The following is a 12,803-nucleotide window of genomic DNA, read 5'->3' on the forward strand; positions in this document are numbered from 1 at the left end:
GAAAACAACCAACCAGAGCCGAGCTGTAGTCTGCCGTCTCTGAGCAGCTGTCAATCACTCGCAAACTCTGATCAAACGGTAAAATTAGGCAGCGCTGATCAAATATGAATCAAGATTCGGTTACTGTAATGCCTATTTCTTGCCTTTTCAGAAACATCTTGTAGTGTACTGTTTAGCTGTAAAATGAGAATGTTTGTGACCCGGCCGCCATGTTGAGATCGGTTGAAGAAATATCAAGCACCGCCCACTAGCCAGAGCAAACTTTCTCATTTTACAGCTAAAGAATACACTACAAAATGTTTCTGAAGACATTTTATGCAAGAAATAGGCATTACACTAACAGAATATTGACTCATATTTGATCAGCGCTGCCTAGTTTGACCGTTTGATCAGAGTTTGCGAGTGATTGACAGCTGCCTCCGTTGAATGAACAGCCAATAGGAATGCTCTCTCTCTGAAATGACCTGCGATTGGCCAAAGTCTCCCGTCACGGGCTAGATTTTCTAAGCCTGAAAACAGAGCCATGAGGAGGTGCAGAAATCTAGTTTTCTCTCAGAGCACTTGAATTACAATATGCTGAAAGGTTATTATGGAATTTTTGCCCAATGATGCCAAAAACATTCTGCCTACTGAAGCTTTAAATGTCATGCCTTCCATCATAGAGTTTTGCTTACTGTAAATATGTAATAATGTCTTAGAAAATAAAGGAAGTAATTTAATGAAGCCAGTTTCCTGGTTTTATGGGGAGTCAGAGCAGCAGCAGAACAAAAATATACTGTGTAATCACAAACTAGCAGAAGTTACACACTCAAAAGTATAGTACAGTATCTCCATTATTTGACCCAAACAACCATGGCAACTGGAGGAGTAAGAAGCTCCACTACATGGCCAACTGTATGAAGACAATTAAACATGTATTATTATTGAACATCCCCAAACCATTAGACCACCTCCAGATAGCCATTAATCTGCTGCTATATCAGCCTCCAGTCTTCTGGTTCAGGCTTTCCACCAGATTTGCTCCCATTCAGCCACAAGAGCATTAGTGAGGTCCAACACTGATGTTGGGTGATAAAGTCTGGCCCACAGTCAACGTTCTAGTTCATCACTAAGGTGTCGGATGAGGTCAAGATCAAGCCTTCAAACTGTTGCCACAAAGTTGGAGGAACACTGATGTCTAAAATATCATTGCATGCTTTAGCATTACGATTTCCCTTACCTTGAAGACAGAAATACCGACGGACGGAAGAAGCCACATCCAGTCAGGATGGCTGAGTCACACCGGCTCCATCTTGACTGGTATTGATTATTCATTTCTCATTGACTGTGCACATGTGGGAGAGTGAAACTGCAGAGGAAGGAAGAGAGAAAGGAAGCTATTATCCACTGTGTCCAATAACATCCCAACTCTGGTCATAACGCCAGTCGATGGAAGCACAGATTTAACAAAAGTGTCTGTTTATGTATCCATTTGTATTATTTGTGGTCAACAGGAATGAACAGTACACGTTTTAGCAAAGTGGAAATGTTACATTTAGTCAGTAATCCTCGCCTAATCACCTAATTCCAAAAAACAACCAGCTGTTAGCTCAGTTAGCTGCAAATAACAAGTCAGTAGCCTGCCTGTTAGATCACAATTTGATCACACTTGAATTACATTTGCAAAGATATGCGCCCTCTCAGTGTATGTGTCCTCTCAAAGTATAGTGCTATGATGTTGGTTGTTACAGGGACTGTAATAAATGCAAATGAAGAACTGTTCTGATTGCATAAAAAAACTTTTTTTTACTCAGATTTTATGGTGGTGTGTTCTCTATACTATGACAGTTTTCCTAAAATTAGATTTACAAAAACACAATATATATCGCCTTGCTTACAGTATCGCAATATATTGCAATATATTGAATCGTAACCCCTGTATACGTATCATATCGCCAGATTCTTGCCAATACACAGCCCTAGAGACGATATCATATACACATTTAACACAATCAGTTACATTTATATCAACTCACAAAAAAAGCAACTAAAATATGATTTTACATTTTATTACTGAGCTCTACTAGAGGTTTAATTGAAAGACAATCTATTATTTTTAATAAAAACAATAAATATAAAGTGGGAATTTTAAAATAAAAGTGCATCTTAATGATGATGTTATGTATCAATATTCGGTGATGATGATCGAAAGTAGTGCTATGATGTTGGATGTTACAGGGACTGTGATAAATGCAAATGAAGAACTGTTCTGATTGCATAAATAAAATACACTTTTTTATCCAGATTTTATGCATATGACGTCTTTATACGATTATAAAAATATAAAAATTAGATTTAAAAAATTGCAATATATCGTCTCGCTTACAGTATCGGAATATATCGCAACGTATTGAATCGTATCATGATATGTATCGTATCGCCAGATTCTTGCCAATACACAACCCTACTGGGGACCATGATTATTTGTCCCAGATCTCATGGCAATCCATCCAACAGTTGTTGGTGACCAAAGTAGTGGACCGTAGAACCACACTGCTAGCATGTCTAAAACAGACTTGAACCCTTGGTCCCAGACCAAGGGACAAAAGGTTCAACTCTTGTATCTTATCTTCTGAGAGCGTTGAAGGAGCTCAGAGTGTCCCCAGGCTACACCACTGATGTAAAGCTTAAAGATAATTTGACTCTGTGACTCGTCTGAAACCAAGTGTAAATTCATTTGGGAGGAGAGAGAGAGAGAGAGAGTGTTTTGGTTTTAGAGACAGTAAGAAAACACTTCTGTGAGGCTGACTGGTAGAGATAGAGTGTGTATTGTGGGCCCCAGAGGGTAAAGTGGAAATTACTTTTGTCTTTGACAGCAAAGTACTGTTGCCTGAGGCTTCTTCCTTTTCTTGTCTATCTCTGTGTTGCTCCACTCTCTCTATCTCTTTCTCTCTCTTTCTCGACTCTTTCATTCATCTTCCGTTTCAGTTCAGTTATGTTGCACATCAGAGGATAATAAGAGGGCGATTAAGAACTGGCAGTGCAATAAACAGGAATGAATGCAAAAAAAAACAAAAACCCTAATGGTGGAGAAAATACTTAATTGCTTTCAGTGGCCAGTGCAGGACAACTGGTTGTACTGGCCAGCACCCAGTTTTAAAAACACACCACATTGGTTTTCCTCGTTAAATGAAGAATTAAAAATGCAATCAAAATAATAATGTGAGTCGTCTACACGACTATATTTCAGTGTGATGTTGTTATATGTCACATAGAAGTTGTGTACATCATCTGAAAGCTGGGAATCTGAAGATTAATTTGAGATGCAGCTCAGCACTGTGTGTCAAGTTGTTATTGGCAATCTACCTTGGAAAGCCATCCATCCTCTGAATGTCCCAGGTCTCTAGTTTGTGGTTGTAGTTTATAGTTAAGTTTCATGAGGCTGTGATTATCCTAGAGGTCACAATGAGGTCAGGTTTAAAAATAAAATGGTCTCACTACAATGAAATGGCTACTACAGGGATTAACATCATCACACATGAATACAATTGGGCTCATTGGATCCACAAGAGTCTCAGCTTTACAGTCGTACTCAATTTATGTTATTTCAAGACTGTTTAGGGACCCCAGTATGCAGAAATATTCAAATACACCATTTTAGAATAGGCGAAAAAATACATTTATACTGCATGAAAAAACTGCCAGGTATTTGCCTAAAACTGCATGTGATTCATCATAAAGTGGGCATTTCTGTAAAGGGGAGACTCGTGGGTACCCAAAGAACCTATTTTCAGTAACATATCTTGAGGTCAGAGGTCAAGGGGACACCTGTGAAAATCACCATGCCAGTTTTTCCTCGCCAAAATTTAGCGTAACTTCGTAGCGTTATTTAGCGATATTCCCAACAAGCTAGTAAGACAAATTTAAATTCAAACAGCATGTAAAAACATACAAAAAACATGCTTAAAGATGCCACTTTTACACGTGAAGGCCAGTTTACTGGGCATGGTTAGTCTTACTGAGCCGGTTGGTTGCAACATGGGAAATGGGATCCAGTGTTTTTTGGCGCTTGACCCATACTAGGGACTAAATGTTAAAGAGTATCACAGCCTCTGCTACACTTTTGACTGTTCTTTATATCCGTCTCTTGAAACTTGAAACTTGAGGTGAAAATCAAAAGTTTAATAATGTTGTTTTAGAGTGCTTCAAAAATGATGTCATACTGTGGGAACGAAGGAAAGAGTGTGGGAACCTTTAAAAGAGTAACATTACCATAACCCATTGGGAACGTTAGGGGACATACTGGGAGCCAAAAAGCTTCTCACTGGGTCTCTTCCTCTCTCCTCCTTCACACCCTAAACTCTCTCGCTCTCTCCCTCACTAATTACTACAACCTGTCAGCCTCTCCCAGTTGCTGTGGCGACCGGCCATCACCACGGCAACCCCAGTGGTCTGTCTGGCTCGGTGAGGGAGGCGGTGGGGGTGTTATCAGGCAGCGAGGTTAGATAAGAGAGTTAATTTCTCCTTTAGTAGATAAAAGAGTCGCTGGTCTGGTGTCAGTGATACATTGAAAGCACAGGAAAACTAACATGTGAGACTTACTGAACTTTTGCTGGTGTGAATATTTTATATTTAATACTCAACAATCCACAATAAGCAGTGAATATCACATTACCAAGGAAAATATGCTTGCATGAGGAATGAAGGCCTACCAAGGACTCTGTTTTTCTATCATAAAGTAAATACTATAAAACTGTTTTTTTAAATGAACATTTGTTTTCCAAGGCTACAATTACAATTTGAATAGTTGATTTATCAATACCATACCATTTGTTCCACAGATTTGGTGCTAAATTTAACCATTTTTTACCAATCGAGAATTGATCAAAATTATCGATAATCTCTCCAAAATACCACACTAAGATACCAAGACCTTCAGGAACACCATAGAAAAAGCCATGCTGTGATTTGGTATCACAAACTTTTGACATTTGGAGATTTGGCGATTGGATTTGAAGGATGATACTCTTTCAATGGAGTCCCTCCTAAGGTATGAATGCCAACATTATCTGAGATCTGGGAGCGAGCTTTGGAAAAGATTATGAATTTGTTTTTTTTAGCATTAAGAACCAATTTTAAAAAATTGATATTACCATTTATTGCTATTTTTGTTAACTTTTTACCACTAGACCATGGGGAAATGTTGAATCATACACTTCCAGGGACTTTTACTTTGGAAAATATCTAAATTGATACAGTAAAAATGTTTGATTTTCAGCATGTATGTATTCAGAGATGTCCTGAACTCAAATACTGAATATCAGTCATATAAAAGAATATATATATATAGTGACAGCTGTCTTGAACACACGTTCCCGCAATACGATAACATTTCCTGTCCATGACAGAGTTAGCATGCAGCTTTAGCTGTGATGTCTAGAGCTGCTTTTCCTGCAATGTGTGAAACCCAAAGTGTTTCCATACTTTACTGCAAGTCTAGCGTTTACCATGAGAACGTGTTGGGCGACGAGCATCTCTCTTGAAAGTCAGCACAAACCACGTAAAGATTTCTTCCTCGCTCAACAACTGCATTGCTACTCAAAAGCAGTGTGCTCAGAGACACTGCATTATTTCCCACAAGCCTTTGAGGGGCCCCTAAGAGAGGATAACCTGGGTCATTTGATTTTCAAAGTGTGGATTAAGAAAAAAGTTATTGCAATTTTTATTAACATCAGCCATCATATTAAAAGATACATCTACATTTCTGTTAGAACAAACAAATACAAATGTTAAATTCTTTAAAATCATTGACTGCAAAGAACTCTGTACACTGAAATCTGACAAACAAAACGGCATTAAATCGCATTGAGACTCTTAACAAAGCAGCTTAAGAAAAAGAAGAACTGGTGGATATTTGAAAATTCTGAAAAGTCCACCGAGCTCACCGACACCCGCACTCATCCACCACCATCTCCTGGTAATGCCGAAGCACCACGTTGTCGTTGTTGTCGTAGTAGAGCATGGAGATTGGGGAGAGGCGGATGGGGACGCAGCAGGGTTGTGGCGTGCCGTGCGGGTCCAGCGAGTGCACCAGGGTCTGCAGGATGGCGTGGTTGGTGCCGTTAAGACTCTCGCTGAGCGGGAACGGGCACTCGCCGTGGCAGTAGTTGGCCATGTAGCCCTGCGGGGCGATGATCCAGTCCTGCCAGCCCACATCCTTGAAGTCGATGTAGAGGCGGCGGGCCTTGCACACGTTGCTGGGCGTCACGGGGAGGTGGACGGCGCTCCTTCTCTGTCTGGAGCGGCACTGGTGGGGGTTGAGGGACACAGCCACCAGCGAGGCCTGGACCAGCGGCAGGGTGAATGCTGGTTCCAATGGGAGGGAGTTCCCGGGGTGAAAGGGGAGAAACTCTTTCGGATCTGCGCTGAGAGGCAGCAGCTCTAAAAGCAAACCGTAGTTGCGTCCCGGTTTGCGCCAGTTTTCTGCCAACGAGGTCATGTCCATGGTGATGGAGGTGGGTTCTGGCCGCAGCTGGACCGACTGAGACAGCAGGAGTCTGCGGTTGGCCTTGGGATTGGCTCCCCTCAGCGTGGCTCGAATCACCTTATACAGAGACACGCCGAGGGCCCGGGGCTCCAGCAGGAGGTCTGCAGATGTGAAGGGCTTCCAGTGGAACTTGATTTCCAGCTGAGCCAGAGACAGCAGCTCCACAGGCTGCAGGACAGACATGTTGAAGAAAAGCTGCTTCTCCAGACAGGCCTGACAGCTGCTGCTCCAGCCAGACACCAGCCTGCCTGCAACACATCAGCATTTTAACAGCAGGGGGTTTATTTAGCTTTTTTATCTAAGAATGATAACCTAAATCACGGAGAAGAAGAATTTGTCATGACCAATTACTTCTCTCTCAAAACACACACTGTGGTTGTACTCACTCTGCATTTTTAGCAGTACTACTGAAGCACATGTGCAGTATGACTTACCGCAAACACCTTAAAATAATCTTTTGAAAGAAGCGTGTGTTTTGACTGATTGCTCTGCCATGTTAACTGAATAACACTCAGGATTTTCCAGAGTAAAAGTCCCTGGAAGTGTACGATTCAACTTCTTCCCATGGTCTGGTGTTAAAAAAGTTAACACAATAAATTGTAATATCGAGTCGCAATACTTAATATTTAAAAATCGCAAAACATATCGTATTGGCACCCAAGCGTATGAGGGGTGGATATAACAACAATTTATTAATAAAATGGAGGTGATGAAAATGCAAACGAATTGAAAAATGGAGCCATAAAAATGGATGGGAAATGAAAAATTGTGTTAAATTATGAAATGATTTGATCAATTTAAAGCTGATTTGACTAGAACAGTCATGATAGGATGAAAGCAGAGCCATGTTTCATCATTTACACCATCTTGCATTCATCATTCACAACACAAAGTTGACATTTAACATTTAAGGAAAGTGGCCTCAAGGGTGGGAGTAACAAAAGATAATAACTTTTTTTTTTTTTTTTACAACATAACATCACAAGTTTGTATATTAGACTACATCCAATAGACCAAACGTTATTGAATTTAGGTTAAAGTTGAATAAATAGTAGTCCCATGTGTGAAATAGCACTGTATATCACCAGCACCAACATGCACCGCTTTAAGAAAAGTTTATAACCCTGGTTGATCTTTTTGCAAACAGCGTGAGGATACAGTGTTTAAATAAATTACAAAAGTTTAAAGAAGTAAATCTCTTTTGGATTGTTTTATCAATTTTGTTTTAATATTCATAAGATTTTAACTGTAAAATGTGTAACTGCCCCTATAGTGGCAAAAAAAATAATAAGATTGTGAATACACACTATTATTTACTAGGGCTGGGGTGATATGCTTGTCTCCCGGGTCGATACTATCACGATACTTCTATGAGGGGTGGAAGTAATAAAAAATTAACTGATAATAATGGAGGTGATGAAAATGCATATACATTGAAAAATGGATGTGAAATGAAAAAATGGAGTGATAAATTATCAAGTGGTTTGATTAATGTAAAGCTGATTTGACTAAAACAGTCATGATGGGATGAAAACAGAGTCACGTTCTGTCATTTTACCCATCTCACATTCATCATTCACAACACAAAGTTGCCATTTATCATTTAAAGGGAAGTGGCCTCAAGGGTGGAAGTAACACAAAATAAACAACTTTACAACATAACATCACAAGTTTGTATATTAATTTAAAGTTGAATAACTAGTAGGCTTATGTGTGCAATTTTAACCTAAATTGAATATGTTTGGTCTACTGGATGTAGTGTAATATACAAACTTGTGATGTTATGTTGTAAAAAAAAGTTATTATACTTTGTTACTTCCACCCTTGAGGCCACTTCCCATAAATGATAAATGGCAACTTTGTGTTGTGAATGATGAATGTGAGTTGGGTAAAATGATGGAACGTGGCTCTGTTTTCATCCCATCATGACTGTTTTAGTCAAATCAGCTTTACATTAATCAAACCACTTGATAATTTATCACTCCATTTTTTCATTTCACATCCATTTTTATGGCTCCATTTTTCAATTTGTATGCATTTTCATCACCTCCATTATTATCAGTTAATTTTTGTTACTTCCACCCCTCATAGAAGTATCGTGATAGTATCGAACCAGGAGACAAGCATATCACCCCAGCCCCAGTAAATAATAATGTGTATTCACACTCTTATTTATTTTATTTTTTTAGCCACTATAGGGGCAGTTACACATTTTACAGTTAAAATCTTATGAATATTAAAACAAAATTGATAAAACAATCCAAAAGAAATTGACATCCTTAAACTTTTATAATTTATTCAAACAAATCAAAATCATGGTAGTATTTGCATTATGGCAGACTCTGCAAATATCGTATCGTTGTCCAAAGAATTGATATATCATATCGTGATAAAACTGGTTATTCACACCCCTAATTGTAAACTCTACAATGGGTGACTTTATCTGTCCTTAATAAACGAATTACCTGTTATTTAACAATGAAGTGTGCATATTTTAAGAGCTGTATCTTAAAAGCATAAATAATAATAATAATAAAAAAAGTTAATAAAAAGTTTAAGGCCAAGAAGTAGGCTAAGGGAAAGACAGGGAATATTTACAGTATTGTTATTGTTGTTATTATATAAATCTTGTCCGAATTGTTTTGTTATCACTATTATGTAGTCATATTATGTCTTTATATTAATATTGTCTCTAGGTGGAGGCTTCAGATAAGCCCAGTGGGCTTTTTTTTGCCTCTTCCTGCACTGTATATTATTCATTTATTTTTGTGTTATGTTGTATAGTCTTAAATTGTGCAAAACAAATAAACAAATAAACAAATAAACAGGCTTTAGCTTTTGATTTGTCTCCATCTATGATCTGGTCATGCAGAAGCAACCATGACAACTTGATGAATAGCTGGTCATGCAGCATATTGAGCCTTTATACCACTGACCAGCATCACGCGCTACATATGATGACCCACCTTGGTCTTGCACGTATCGGATGATGTTGCCGCGGACTCCGTACTCAGACACCGTGCAGGGCTCGCTCTCCTCCCGGGCCTGGATGCTCTCTGACCTCCGGAACATCCTCCAGAGGGCGGAGGGGACGTGACGCCGGGGCTGGCGGCTCCCAGCCGGCCGAGGAGGAGGAGGAGGAGGAGGAGGCCGCCCGGAGAGCACCAGGGAGCTGAGGAAGAGCTGCTCCACCTGGGAGAGAGCACACACACCGAGGAGGAAACACACCGCTAACACCAGGAGCACCGGGAGAGTCACGTTGGGCCTCATGTTGGATTGTGTAGCAGACACTGAGCTCTCTGCTGCTGGCCTCCTCACCTGTAACCCACGCGCCCTCTGAGGGAGGGACGTTTGTTTTAACCTGCAGAACCTCCCGCTGTGCAGCTGCGTGGTTATGGTAATGAGAAGCGGGCAGACAGGCCGGAGATAAGGTGAGGAGGGGGGGAGATAAACTGATCTCAGGTCAAAAGGTCCTGATCCCTGCAACTACACACAGCATGCCACTTTAACATTGTTGAATAATGTTTTTGTGAACACTTATTGTGTTGTATTGGAGGGAACAGCACTGGAAGAAGTAGAAGCCTTTACATACCTCGGTAGTGTCATCAATAAACAAGGCGGAACGGATGCAGATGTCAGAGCCAGAATCGGCAAGGCAAGGGCTTCATTCATACAACTAAAGAACATCTGGAGCTCCAAAGAAATCAGCCGGCGGACAAAGCTCAGACTCTTCAACTCCAACATTAAACCAATACTCCTCTATGGTTCAGAGACGTGGAGGACAACAAAGACCACAACAACAAAAGTACAAACATTCATAAACAACTGCCTGAGGCGCATCTTAAACAGCCACTGGCCGGATACCATCAGTAACAATGATCTTTGGCAAAGAACAGGTCAAAAACCTGTTGAAGAAGAGATCAGGAGAAGGAGATGGGGATGGATTGGCCATACACTCCGGAAACCCGGTACCAGCATCACCAGGCAGGCCATTAGATGGAACCCACAAGGCAAAAGAAGGAGAGGCCGGCCCAAGAACACCTGGCGCAGGGACCTTGACACAGACATCACACAGAGCGGGCTGACATGGAAACAACTGGAGAGGAAAGCCCAGGACAAAAGACTCTGGCAGACTGTGGTCAACGGCCTATGCTCCACAAAGGAGCGAAAGGCTTTGAATGAATTGAATATTGTGTTGTATCCCAAAGTTTCTCTTCCATTCACTGGGATAGATAGATAGATAGATAGATAGATAGATAGATAGATAGATGGATAGATAGATAGATAGATAGATAGATAGATAGATAGATAGATAGATAGACTTTATTGATCCCAAATTGGGAAATTATTGCATTACAGCAGCAGGTTATCCAAGCAATGCACAGGAACATCAAATGTTCATGTCAACACTAAAGCAGTGTGAACTGGTAGCTGGAGAGATGCCAGTTTGCCTCTTGGGTACTGCCAAGGTGCCCTTGAGCAAGACACCAAACCCCCAACTGCTCGGGGCGCCTGTCAGGGGCAGCCCCCTCGCTCTGACATCTCTCCATTAATGCATGTACTGTATATAGGTCCTCTTTGTGCATGTGTGTATTTCTTGCCTGTGTGTATGTTCTATGTAAAATAACAGAGTGTCAAAATGTAATCTCCCCTTTGGGATTAATAAAGTGCCTTTCTTCTTCTTCTTCTTCTTCTTCTTCTAGAGAAATATATCCAAAGACTACAAAATATAAAGAATATTGGAATACACTATAAATATACCTGACTACTACAACTAGAACTAGACCCCCCCCGGATCGCCACCAAATCTAATGGATTGTTCATTGTGCCACACCCCACCCCTCCAAAACATTTCATTCAAATCCATTGCAGACTTTTGGAGTTATCCTCCAAATGGACAAACCAACAAACGAACCAACGCCGGTGAAAACATAACCTCCTTCCTAGGCCTTCGGCCTTGGCGGAGGTACCGTAATAGAAAATCCAAATTATATACATAGAATAAATCACTATATACATTAGCAAAGTGTGCAAGTTAGAGTGTTTCGTTCTTCAATAAAAAAATAATTGAGGTAGTAAATGTGCAAATGTAGCTGTCAAGAGGTCAAGCATTTGTCTGCTGTAGCTTAGTTGAAGGCACCAACCTGATGAATATATTTAATTTATTACCTCCACCAAGGCCGAAGGCCTAGGAACGAGGTTATGTTTTCACCGGCGTTGGTTTGTTGGTTTGTTGGTTTGTTGGTTTGTTGGTTTGTTGGTTTGTCCGTTTGGAGGATAACTCCAGAAGTCCACGTTAGATTTGAATAAAATTTTTTGGAGGGGTGGGGTTTGGCACAAACTCTCTCTCAATCTCTCAGTCACTGAAGGCCCTTTCAGACACGACGTGACTACGGCACTGCTGCACTCTGAAACCCGTTATTTCCAATGGCTTGTGCCACGCCACGACGGCTTTGCTGTGATGCTGTGATGCTGTGACGTGCGGCGAGCGCAGCTCAAACAGCGCCTCGGTGTTGGTGTAGCTCTATTGCCGTCAGGGTGGAAACAGTAGGGCTTATACACATTGTACAGTGAATGCCAGAAACATTTTGAGATAACGAAAAGGAAAAAAAGGTGTGAAAAACTGCCATAAATTGGGAGAAATACAGGACAATTGTGACCCCGGGAGGAAACCAGGAGAGGGCAATGAAAAATGGGAGTCTCCCGGGAAAATCAAGAGGGTTGGCAAGTGTGATCTGAGATCTGCACAAACTTGTAAAAGTTCTCAAGAGATTCGCTGCCCGACGACCTTTAGCATCTCACGAGAGTTTCCCCAACTTGCGGTTTACCTTCTAGACACTACCGTTTTCCAGACTTGGACCCCTGGGTGATAATGTACCGTCCAACACAATAGGGGGCACTATAGCCTACACTTACTGCCTTGCAGTTGTATGCCTCAAACAACCAGTCAAGTCGCAGTTTACATCCATGTCTGTCTTAAAATGTCATCACTTCATCATTTTATCCTGTTAGACATTTGTGTAAAATTGTCATAATCAGCATATGAATTCTTGAGTTATGGCCAAAAACGTGTTTTGTGAGGTCACAGTGACCATTGATTGCCAAAATCTAATCAGTTCATCCTCGAGTACAAGAGGACGTTTGTGCCAAATTTGAAGAAGTTGCTCAAGGCGTTTCAGAGATATAATGAGAATGAGACGGACGTGAGGTCACAGTGACCTTTGACCACCAAAATCTAATGGAGTTAAGATTGAACCAGACTTTATGCTTGTGGCAC

At 40.8% G+C, this 12,803-nt stretch overlaps 1 protein-coding gene and 1 long non-coding RNA gene across 2 annotated transcripts; one reads left to right on the top strand and one right to left on the bottom strand.

Annotated features, from left to right (window-relative positions):
* The first annotated feature begins 1,462 nt into the window (after positions 1-1,462).
* LOC119500631 lies at positions 1,463-7,463 on the top strand. Its single transcript, XR_005209648.1, has 3 exons — positions 1,463-1,473; positions 2,739-2,741; positions 7,042-7,463. It is a non-coding gene; the product is annotated as an uncharacterized LOC119500631 (long non-coding RNA).
* gdf3 (growth differentiation factor 3) lies at positions 5,499-9,901 on the bottom strand. The gene is made up of 2 exons (XM_037790461.1): positions 9,493-9,901; positions 5,499-6,774 (listed from the first exon to the last, which is right to left on the bottom strand). The coding sequence occupies exons 1-2, from the start codon at positions 9,794-9,796 to the stop codon at positions 5,921-5,923; spliced, it is 1,158 nt and encodes a 385-aa protein (XP_037646389.1). The 5' UTR covers positions 9,797-9,901; the 3' UTR covers positions 5,499-5,920.
* Positions 9,902-12,803: the final 2,902 nt, after the last annotated feature.

Source organism: Sebastes umbrosus, chromosome 13 (assembly GCF_015220745.1).
Source record: "Sebastes umbrosus isolate fSebUmb1 chromosome 13, fSebUmb1.pri, whole genome shotgun sequence".
NCBI classification, from domain to species: domain Eukaryota; kingdom Metazoa; phylum Chordata; class Actinopteri; order Perciformes; family Sebastidae; genus Sebastes; species Sebastes umbrosus.

Coding starts and splice junctions, on each gene's coding strand:
- gdf3 (XM_037790461.1), bottom strand. CDS start 9,796: ATGAGGCCCAACGTGACTCTCCCGGTGCTCCTGGTGTTAGCGGTGTGT. Junction 6,775..9,492: donor CCGATACGTGCAAGACCAAG/GTGGGTCATCAT, acceptor GATGTGTTGCAG/GCAGGCTGGTGTCTGGCTGG.